We start from the raw sequence: 12272 nt of genomic DNA, 5'->3' as shown, positions 1-12272 counted from the left end.
AAGAATAGTTTCAAGAAAGTTATTCTAAGGCACTACAATCCAGTATCCACCCACAATTTGCCATATATCCATGTAAAATCGGTGGCGGCTAACGGTATAACGGTACCACGTTTCTGTTGTAGGTAAAATGGTGGACAACATTCAACGAGCCAATCACGTTCGTACGCGGCTACTCAACAAGCGGAGGCCAGGCTCCGTCGCAGAAAGCTCGCGGAATCGGCAACTATTTGGCTACACACACCGTCATCAGAGCCCACGCAAAAGTCTACCGCCTCTACGACGAGCAGTACCGCTCCACGCAGAATGGTGAGTTGACCTTCTTCGTGACAACTTATGAAAATTATCCGTTTAAATAACTGACAGAGAACAGAAGACACTGACAGAGTATGTGATTATTGGTGTTCAGATTAACCATCGTAAGGAACACAACACTTTTCGAAATGTGTTATAATCTGGAAGACAGGACTTATTTTGAAATCAATCGAGTAATGATGCGTGACATCTATCGTTTCAGAACAGTTCGATTCTCAGGTACCGAGCGAGGTGGCGCAGTGGTTAGCACACTGGATTCGCATTCGGGAAAACGACGGTTCAATCCCGCGTCTGACCATCTTGATTTAGGTTTTCCGTGATTTCACTAAATCACTTCAGGCAATTGCCGGGATGGTTCGTTTGACAGGCCACGGCCGACTTCCTTCCTCATCCTTCCCTAATGCGGCGAGACCGATGACTTCGCTGTTTGGTCTCTTCTCCCCAAACCATCCCAGCTCCCAGGTACAAATTCTTGTCAGATCAGGTAATATCTGTTGAAAATGAACATCAATTTTTGTGCTACTGTAATTTGGAGGGCGGCAGAGTTTATATTTCTATGGCGGCAGGGGAGGCAGTGTTGCTCATTCTGGTGGTCCTGTAATGAGCTTCAGCTTTTCGTGGACGCAGTATACATCATTTCATTGACAATCATTTGTAATCGGGATTAAAACTGTTGCATCCCTGTAGATGGTGCTTTCTCGTAAGGATGACTCTCAGTCTCATGCTCCGTAAAATTTCCTAGAAATTTCAATCTTATATTTTCTGTTTGTTTGCTGTAGTAGACTTCAGTCCGAAGACTAGTTTGATGCAGCTGCCCACGCTATCTAGCCTGTGCGAGACTCGTCATCTCTGGACAACTGCTGAGAGATTCATCCATCCATCCATAAACGAACTGACGATTCCTTGATGAACAAGGATGCTTCTCACCACATGATCTTTTCTCCAGGCTGTGCCCTAAAGATCTGTTTCTTTCAAATTTGATTCAGTACGTCTACGTTAATTATTCCACCTACCCACAAAATCTTCAAATTTATTCTGTGGCCCCACATTTAAGAAGATTCTATTCTCTTTATGTAAGAGACTGTTATTCACGTTTCGATTGAACACAAGGCTACACTCCAAACGAATAGCTTCAGAAAATACTTCCTAACATTCGATGTTAACAAATACCAATTTTGGAGAAATGCTTTCCCTGCTGTCACGAATCCCCATTTTATATCCTCTCTACTTTAGATACCGTAAGTTACTTTTCTGCCCAAACATGAAAACTCTTTTACTGCTTGTAGTATTTAATTTCCCAGTCTCAGTCCATCTGCAATATTGATGTACTTAAACTACATTTCATTACCATTCCCCTTGTCTTACTTTTGTAGGTATTCATCTTATAACTCTTATGAATTGTTATTCATTGTGTCAACTCTCGTTTCAAGTTCTTTCCTTTCTCTGACAAAATTACACAACTTTTATTTCTTATCCTTGAATCGTAATTCCCTCTGCACACGCTTTCTTGGGTTCATTCACAGCTCGCTCAATATACAGACTGAATAGTCTATACATTATTCTTTTCTCAACAACTGATTGCCTTTCATGCCTTTCGACATTTATGATTGCAGTCTGGTTCCCGTAAGAGGTGTAGTTAATCTTTCGCTTCTTGTTCCTTGTCCATTCTCCCTTCACAATTTAAAAGATCTTACCCTATTCAGTATTAGAGAAAGCATTCCCTAAATCGACAAGCGAATATAAAGATAGATTTTCCTTCCTTTAGCCTATCTTCTAAAATAATTTGTAAGATACATATTGCCTCACGTGTTCTTGCTGCTCTCCGAACCCAAACTGATCTTCTATAAATAACTAACGTCATTATATTCTAACCATGTCCTATCAAACCGATAATTCCGAAATATTTACATCTGTCATCGCCTACCAATTTAGGAAACTGGAATTATTATATTCTCCCTTGGGTATTTTCTTTTTGTATACCTCGTACATATTGCATGCCAGGGGAACAGTTCTGCATAGCTGGCTATTCCAAGATTGTCAGTAACTCTCAGGGAGTCTCGTCTACTCCAAGGCTGTCACTTCGACTTTGGTCTCTCAATCCTCTGTCAAATTCTTCTCCTAGTAACGTATCTGTCTTCCCTGTTGATTTACTTCCTCTTGTCTTTCTGTAATGCCGAACAACATTTCATTCAGATCAGGTACACATAAGCACATACAATGTACTTGCTCAGCACGTAGTTGCTGCACTTTTGCCCTGAAAATCACAGGTTGGTCACCAGTCGAAATGTCGGCGGCTTTCCCGTAAAGTTATTTAAAGAACGTATATACACTTCACAGCCCCATAAAATTTTATTCTTGGCTGGGTGAACGCCCTCAGCGACAGACAACGTCCCAGAAATATATTAATATGGTTCTATTGCCCGGGTTACAACTAAGGCTTTCGGAAAGTTGCCGTTGATTGTAAGGCGACTGCAGGAACTAGTCAGCTCCATTTATGTCCATTTGGTATCCCAAACTGCCCTACTATCAGACTGTCTGATAATTAGCTGAACAGAACCGCATCTTTTTAATGGTCAAGATTTGGAGCACCCCACTCCACTTCTGGAGTGAAGAATGGAAAAAAAACTATAATTTTGTCTTCATTTCCCTAGAACAGCCACTTCAGCTTCCCCTTCTGTACTTAGTAACGGATCTTTATACTCATATAAATGTTTATGTTTTCTTCAAAGGTATCTAATGTTTCTATGTTGTTGTTGTTGTTGTTGTTGTGGTGTTCAGTCCTGAGACTGGTTTGATGCAGCTCTCCATGCTACTCTATCCTGTGCAAGCTTCTTCATCTCCCAGTACTTACTACAACCTACATTCTTCTGAATCTGCTTAGTGTATTCATCTCTTGGTCTCCCTCTACAATTTTTACCCTCCACGCTGCCCTCCAATGCTAAATTTGTGATCCCTTGATGCCTCAGAACATGTCCTACCAACTGCTCCCTTCTTCTTGTCAAGTTGTGCCACAAACTCCTCTTCTCCCCAATTCTATTCAATACCTCCTCATTAGTTATGTGATCTACCCATCTAATCTTCAGCATTCTTCTGTAGCACCACATTTCGAAAGCTTCTATTCTCTTCTTGTCCAAACTATTTATCGTCCATGTTTCACTTCCATACATGGCTACCCTCCACACAAATACTTTCAGAAACGACTTCCTGACATTTAAATCTATACTCGATGTTAACATATTTTTCTTCTTCCCTGGTCGTTAATGCTTCTACAGCTTCAAATTTGTCCTCTGTTCATATCTAATCAGCCATTTTGGACTTCCCATCAATCTCATTTTTCCTCTATCCGTATCTGATTGGCCATTGTGGACTTCCTGCCAATCTTATTGGTAGTACTCACATAACATTTTGATATTCTTATATAAAAGTTTTTAATATTTTTTAAAATTTTTTAAAAATCTTTATGTAACTTGCCATACGAGTTTATATCACAGGGTTGTTATTCCTTTTGGATTTACTGTTATACAGATATTCACCTGAAGATTTTTTGTGGCACGAAACCGATAGTGATCCAATAACAAAAGACTAAATACAGCTGAAGCTGTGTATTAGTACCCAAGATGACTTCTCATAGCTGTTGTTGCTCTCTATTCGGAGATGTGAATGAGGACTTCGCCACATCCGAATATTTTACCCAGGGGGATGCTATCATCATTAAGCCATAGAACAGATCCGCATAAACTCACAAAAAATAACGGCTATAATTCCTCTTGCTTTCATTCCTTCGCAGTACCAGCACAGCAACAACTTTTGGCGAGATGTTACAAAGCCAAATAAATCAATCGTTAAGACTGTTGCCTGCTGAAAAGGCGGCAGTTCCTCTTGAGGAAACATTGGCTCGTCTTGGCTTTCCACAGACAGCCTTCCGTTGCTGTTGCACCTACGGTACGGTTATCTGTGTCGTTTAGTCACGCAAGTCACGACAGGTTCTGTGGTTGATAGGGGCTACCTCATCTACTGCAATAAGTCTCTTCTTGAAGCAGAAGTCTGTCGAACTATGTACCAGCATCTGTCACAATATTTTGCTAAACTCTGTTGCTTTCCTTCCTGACGATCAAATGGTTCTTCTCGTCAGTAGTTTCATTTTCTCCCTGGAAGCATTTGGATCCCGGGGTAAAAAGAATTTCCAGTCATTGCTGGTGTTCCACACGGAATTCAGTCTGTAGGTGTCGCATGTAACTCCGTTTCCGATTCCGCAGTTTTTATAATGAAATGTCTATGCGCTGCTCCGTTATTCTGTAATGTTGATTTCCATATTCATTATGTTGAAATGTAGGCAGGATACATACCTGCTCCACGTTATGCGACGCTTCTGGAATGGTTTATGTCTGTTTCAGTTCTTCTCTAAATATTAGGCCATTAACAAAATGTTTCAGACGAGTTTTGTGGAATTCTTTTTTTTTTTTTTTTTTTTTTTTTTTTTTTTTTTTTTTTTTGCGTAGCGTGCTTAGTTTTTAGTGTTTTCCATTTGAGACAAATTCAAGTGACATTCTCAAGTGATCATTATTGTCACACTTGGAGTTGTTTTATAGCGAGCATGTCATCAAAAGTACAAGTTTCTTACATGATAGGTACTGACGATGAAGCTGTATAAAAGACAATGTATAACTGTGGTTTACTTAGTGGTATGGCCAATAAAGAAAGCAATTTCTCCATGCTAAAAGGAGAAGCCGTCGATTTCGGCGCCAAAGCGTACGAGAATTGTTCAAGCGCCCTCGTCTTAAGTACTGTCGCATTCTACCCGAAAATGATGTGAGATAATGTACTTCTCCAATACAAGAAGCAAATATGTGTATATTAAGTGCAATCATTATTGATTCATCAAATAAAATGAAAGGTAAAAACAACACCGTATTGACAGTGTTACGCACAATTTGTCAAACGTGTGATATTTTTACCGCTACATATTTCGGGACTACATAATTCCATTATCAAGTGCTATAAAACAAGGAAACAACTCAACAAACCGTAATTCTATACGCACTGACACCCATCTAAAAATACTTCTATCGTCCTGTGATGTAAAATACGTCAAAACTTCTGTGCCATTAGGAACATCGTAAGTAAAAATCCAGCAGCCAACATTCATTGTCAAATATGAAACTCTTCATAGGACAGCTCATGTTGACGTATTATACTCTCAAGGCTCAGGTGCAAACTGAAGGCAGTCTCTCTCACCTACAAAAGTTAGCACAATCTTGCAGCGCTTGTCTCACAGTCCCTAACGATACCACTGTCTGTTATAAAATCTATGAACATCATATGTCAAGTCGTAGTAAATTCTACGAACCAAAACTACACCTATGTTGCATCGTGAGCATCCACACCGAATGACCAACCGAAAACATTAAACCTAACGCCGGTAATTCGAATAAGTTATTGGCTGTTACCTAGGGAGGACATTGCTAAAGTGGGCCCATAAATGACCCATGGACATTTCTGTCTACTCAATGAACACGCATTCCTCTCTCAAAACACAACAAATTCTCACTTCCTCCAAATTTGATGGCAACCACCCTTTATCCTCAAAGTGCAATACGCTCACGCCGTCTGTGACGTTACACTACAAATGCAGCTCACTCCTGAGGTGCATCTTCACCGTCCTAAGCCATTCGCTTAATTATTGAGTTCTTTAAACATTATCTTAAATTTTCTCCCCATTTGTCCCTCGTACCACATTTCATAACCCTTACTCTTTATTTGAATTAAAAATATTCTTGGTTGCAACTTGCTCTTATATTAACAACGCGTTTCACTTTCGTGGAGCATCTTCATAATATCTTAAAACTTTCCTTTAACAACATACTAGAGATGAGAAAACTGCTCTGTGCTATACTAAAACACATGTGGAATCAGATGGACCTACCAAAAGTGAATGACTTTTCATCCTGACACATTCTTTCCTAACGTACCGCTTTCTCCATCCAGTTCTCCACTATGACAATCTTATGCTTTAGCCTCTATTTCAATTTGTTGTCCGTCCTGAATGCAATTTTCACCTCTCCATTTTATATGAAATAATTCCAGAATATGACACGAACCTGTAATTCTGAGGGTTTTTCTCGCCTTGTTGGTTCATATGCCATACCACTGCATTTATCCTATTAAACCCGCGTCAAAACCATTTTCTGCCGCTACATGCCTAAGTATTTTCGTCCATTTATCCTTGTTGTTAAGAATTAGCGTAATGCAGTTAGCCCTATGCACAGCATTTTTGAAGAAAGCTGATGCATGTTTGTGAGGGTGGCAAGAGGTCTTATCATTTACTGGGCCTGTAAACTTATGTTTCCAAAATATTCTTATCTTATACTTGTTGTTCATGTTTTCGAGATTCAGCCCAAGACAATTCACAACTAATGGTTGCTCATAGTCCACTGTAAGTACTATATTCCTGTACATTTTTAAGGTCTCTCCCCAATTCGTTGATTTCTTATTCCGATCCTTGATACGTTGTCAGTATATTGCTAAAAATGTTCTGTGCATGAATATTTTACAACAGGACTTAACGTATATTGCCAAAAATGTTCTGTGCATGAATATTTTGCAACAGGACTTAACGTTTTCCTTTAAAAAGCTGTTTCATGTGTCAAGAAATCCGAGGAACAAATACATTAATCAGCCTGAAAGTTATGACCATCGACCCACTATCGATATAAACCCATCCAGGCGCTACCAGCCTCAAGTGGCGAGAAATGACTGCTGGTCAAACACCCCCTCGATGCATGTTGTATGTGAGCGTGCTGTCTGAGATCAGAATGGGGAAGGCTCGCGATCTATCTGAGTCTGGACGAGGACAGATTGTGGTGACCCGGTGGCTCGGTACGATCATTTCGGAAATTGCACAACTTGTCGGGCGTTCAGGGGGTGCTATAGTGAGTGTTTTCAACAAGTGGCGAAACCAATTGAAAGCACGTCCAGAGGTCATGGGATTGGGTGCCCATCCCTCATTACAGATGTCGAATGTCGTAGGTTGGGCAAACTGATAAAACAGGACAGGCGCGTACTGCTGGGCAGTGTATAAATGTGTCTGAAGACACTGTGCACCTAACACTCCTAACGGCGTGCCACTGTAGCCGATGACCCAAGCAGCTGCCAATGTTGATACAACGGCATCGGCAACTACGACTAAAATGGGCACGTAACCCTCGTCACTGGACGTTAGCCCAGTGGCAGAGCGTTGAATGGTCTGGTGAATCTCGATTCCTTCTTCATCATGCCGATGGGAGGGCGCAAATTCATGACCTTCCAGGGGAACAACGTGTTGACATCTGTACTGTGGGACAGAGACAAGTTGGCGGTGGCTCCATTATACTCTCTGAATCATTCATGTGGGCATCCATTGGTCCAGCGGAGCTCGTGCAAGGCACCATGACGTCAAGGAGTATCATGCACTGGTTGCAGACTACTTACACCTCCTGTGGACGATCATGTTTCCCGACGGCCGTGACATTTTTAAACAAGATAATGTACCGTGTCACAAGATCAGGAGTGTGATGGAGTGGTTCGAGGAATACAGTGGCTGTGCTGGCCCATCAACTCGCCATATCTGAACCCGAACGAACACATCTGGGATGTGATTGAACATGATATCAGAGTTCGTCGGCCCCTCCTCGGAATTTGCGAGAATCAGGTGACTTGTATGTCCAGATGTGGTGCCAACTCCCTTAGGCGACCGACCAAGGCCTCAAGGCCTCATTACTTCTACGTCCCGACTCGTCGCCGTTGTTAACTGTGCCAATTATACGGCAGACGTTCATTATGTTCTGGCTGAACAGTGTAAGTGAACTGACGAGTGATATTAACAAAATCCATCCGTAGAAATAGAGACTCAGGTGTCTGCACAGTCGCCACCTGTCGGCGCCACTGCCGCAGACACTAAGACCCGAAACGTCTCTGGCCGAGGAAAACAGCCGTGCTGTTAGACATGGCACAGAAAAGCTTATATTGTATTTATTAACGATTCATACGGGCTTTGAAAGTGGTAGGTAGACGAACGGGACCTGCTACATAGGAAAGAAGACTTGCAAAAGAATTCATCATGTAATGGAAAACTAAGGTGTCTCTTTTACATCAGTAAAAGCGTAGGACGGTCTCTGATGCTACATCATTTGTTGACGATGTTATCTACTGTGGTTTTTTTACCGTATCTTTTGCAGGCAGAATCGGCATCACGGTGAGCACCAACTGGTACGAACCTTACAACGATGAGGAGGAAAACCTGGCTGCCCAGGAGCGTATTTTGCAGTTTGAGGTAGGGGAACTTCACCTTCCTATTGTGCTCTGCTTGACCTCGACTGAAGTTTAAATAGTTTATAGTCCGTACTTTATTGATATACTTAGGTGTCTTTTAATACCCTAACATTTATAGTACAATAAGTGACTAGCTCTAGGTGTGTCCTTACAAATGTTTTCGCATAAGGCATGTGTCAAGAGCCACTGTAAATCGAAAATGATATATAACTCTGGAGGATTCTTGTTGGCTGGAGGTTTTCAGTCCGTTTGTTCCTTTCGGTGAATGATTTGTTGAAGAAGATCCCATAACGATCAAAAACATACCAATTAATCCCTACTAGTTCTTATCATAGCCCTGACACATCAATGAAAGAACACTTTAGAATCAGGGTTTTCGACTGGAATACAATGTAGAATATATTGCTTATTCCTATTGAACATCGCAAATGGATACCTATTAACTGATCATTATGTTAAGGGTACATATTTGAAGCAGTAATTAGCAGGGACTTTAGAAATTTAAGGATGACAGATGTTTAGCTGAAGGTGTAAGCGCTAGGCAGGGTTTGTGTTCCAGCCAGAATACTGAGACACTGTCGTCTGTGTAATATAGGGATCTATGGCTATACCTAACGCTGACTGTTACGAAAGAAGAACAACGGGCAAGATGATAATACACTCCTGGAAATGGAAAAAAGAACACATTGACACCGGTGTGTCAGACCCACCATACTTGCTCCGGACACTGCGAGAGGGCTGTACAAGCAATGATCACACGCACGGCACAGCGGACACACCAGGAACCGCGGTGTTGGCCGTCGAATGGCGCTAGCTGCGCAGCATTTGTGCACCGCCGCCGTCAGTGTCAGCCAGTTTGCCGTGGCATACGGAGCTCCATCGCAGTCTTTAACAATGGTAGCATGCCGCGACAGCGTGGACGTGAACCGTATGTGCAGTTGACGGACTTTGAGCGAGGGCGTATAGTGGGCATGCGGGAGGCCGGGTGGACGTACCGCCGAATTGCTCAACACGTGGGGCGTGAGGTCTCCACAGTACATCGATGTTGTCGCCAGTGGTCGGCGGAAGGTGTACGTGCCCGTCGACCTGGGACCGGACCGCAGCGACGCACGGATGCACGCCAAGACCGTAGGATCCTACGCAGTGCCGTAGGGGACCGCACCGCCACTTCCCAGCAAATTAGGGACACTGTTGCTCCTGGGGTATCGGCGAGGACCATTCGCAACCGTCTCCATGAAGCTGGGCTACGGTCCCGCACACCGTTAGGCCATCTTCCGCTCACGCCCCAACATCGTGCAGCCCGCCTCCAGTGGTGTCACGACAGGCGTGAATGGAGGGACGAATGGAGACGTGTCGTCTTCAGCGATGAGAGTCGCTTCTGCCTTGCTGCCAATGATGGTCGTATGCGTGTTTGGCGCCGTGCAGGTGAGCGCCACAATCAGGACTGCATACGACCGAGGCACACAGGGCCAACACCCGGCATCATGGTGTGGGGAGCGATCTCCTACACTGGCCGTACACCACTGGTGATCGTCGAGGGGACACTGAATAGTGCACGGTACATGCAAACCGTCATCGAACCCATCGTTCTACCATTCCTAGACCGGCTAGGGAACTTGCTGTTCCAACAGGACAATGCACGTCCGCATGTATCCCGTGCCACCCAACGTGCTCTAGAAGGTGTAAGTCAACTACCCTGGCCAGCAAGATCTCCGGATCTGTCCCCCATTGAGCATGTTTGGGACTGGATGAAGCGTCGTCTCACGCGGTCTGCACGTCCAGCACGAACGCTGGTCCAACTGAGGCGCCAGGTGGAAATGGCATGGCAAGCCGTTCCACAGGACTACATCCAGCATCTCTACGATCGTCTCCATGGAAGAATAGCAGCCTGCATTGCTGCGAAAGGTGGATATACACTGTACTAGTGCTGACATTGTGCATGCTCTGTTGCCTGTGTCTATGTGCCTGTGGTTCTGTCAGTGTGATCATGTGATGTATCTGATCCCAGGAATGTGTCAATAAAGTTTCCCCTTCCTGGGACAATGAATTCACGGTGTTCTTATTTCAATTTCCAGGAGTGTATTACTTCAGTAACTAGCGGGTGTAGGGGAATCAATGAAAAATACCAACTTGAGGACACACATAAAATGCAGTTATTAGTGTTATAAGACTTGACACAGTCAAGGTTTTGCAACTTCAATGTAAAATTTATTCGAGTTGATTGCTCATTTATAAAATGATGACTCGTTTCTACTGTTCTAGCAATCATATTCAATACATAAAAATGTCGTTACAATAAGCAAGTCGTCGCATGTAATACCAACATGTACTGTGTTAATAAAACTCACCCGCTACATGTTTATGCTGCACATGACATTTACACAGCAAAGAAATTTTAATCATTTGAAAATGATTGCTCGAGCAATCGAAACTAGTCATTATCTCACGAATGTGCGATGAAGATAACAAAATATATAGCACTTATCAGTATTTCATGAAAATTTTCACAGAAAATTACGTGAACCTGCTTTCGTAGTAGAATGGGAGAATTCCATCCAGCAACATACATCTCAGACAGACACTACGAAGTTAAATTTAATATAATAAGAGGCGATGATCAATGAAATGAGCAGCAATTACACTGTTTGAGATGTTACAGATGCATTTATAACCATGAAAATAATGCTGCACCTCATTAGTTCCATAAGTATAATTTCTTAAACACGGTTTTTGCATTATTATGTATGTAACTGTACTGTCCCATTCGTTATCACGATGACATAATTAACACCTAAGTCACTGAATTTGACATAAAAAGCTACAAAACGGTTAAGAGTCACAGAGGTTGTGCTAGTAATGAAATCAGAGATTTTCATAGCAGATCACAGCATTTTCTTTCTCTCGCTCACTTCTATCTGAAAACATAGAAATCAAGGTTTACAAAATGTATATCGCATGTCTGTCCGAATATTTATTAGTTATGTAAGAAACTGAAGGAAATCAGTCTAGAATTTTTTGATCATTTTGCTAACAACGTTTCACCTTATACAGAATGCCCTGGAAGTGTTGCGACAAAGTTCGAAGGAACTGTACAGAGTAACTCGAGGACCAAACATAGGATAGAAACCATTGTCTGGACACGTCATCTAATCGCTCTACAGAGCGTCGAAATAATAGGTGCCGGTGCCTGCCATTAGGGCACCCCTTCGATAGAAAGCGTGACCGTAGGTGGAAGGTCTCGCGAAATTGTTTGTTACTCAGCGATCGTGACTGATTGGCGCGATCTTCAGTGGAGATGATGGAGGTAGGTGCTCCGTAAAAAGGCCAAGTCTCTTATGAATGAAGTGCTCTGTTGCCTTGGTGGATGACGGTTTAGAACGCGGGTTTAGCATCCGCAGTGCAAAGCCAGGGCTGTCTTCAATAAGATGAGTAACCTTTTCAAGAATAATTGCTTAGCAATAACGACGAAGATCAGACTTCAACGCTGCTACGTATTTACCACCCACTTCTATGGTGTTGAAACATTTACAGATTCGTTTGGTAAGCGAATGGAGGCTTTTGAGATGTGGCTATATAGGAAAATTTTAAGAATTCCGTGGACAGTGCATATCAAAAATGTCGAGGTTCTACGTAGAATGAAGATGTCGAGGTTC

The 12272-nt window shown here is 42.6% G+C and overlaps 1 protein-coding gene across 1 annotated transcript in view; it reads left to right on the top strand.

Annotated features, from left to right (window-relative positions):
• LOC126413013 (lactase/phlorizin hydrolase-like) overlaps window positions 1-12272 on the top strand; it is a 247660-nt gene that overhangs the window by 209321 nt on the left and 26067 nt on the right. The window contains exons 18-19 of the mRNA XM_050082906.1: window positions 123-306; window positions 8526-8620. Coding sequence (XP_049938863.1) covers window positions 123-306; window positions 8526-8620 — 279 coding nt within the window. The remainder of the gene's footprint in view (window positions 1-122; window positions 307-8525; window positions 8621-12272) is intronic.

The sequence above is a fragment of the Schistocerca serialis genome, chromosome 7 (assembly GCF_023864345.2).
Source record: "Schistocerca serialis cubense isolate TAMUIC-IGC-003099 chromosome 7, iqSchSeri2.2, whole genome shotgun sequence".
In the NCBI taxonomy this organism is placed as follows: Eukaryota; Metazoa; Arthropoda; class Insecta; order Orthoptera; family Acrididae; genus Schistocerca; species Schistocerca serialis.
This window is presented reverse-complemented; position numbering and strand designations above follow the sequence as displayed.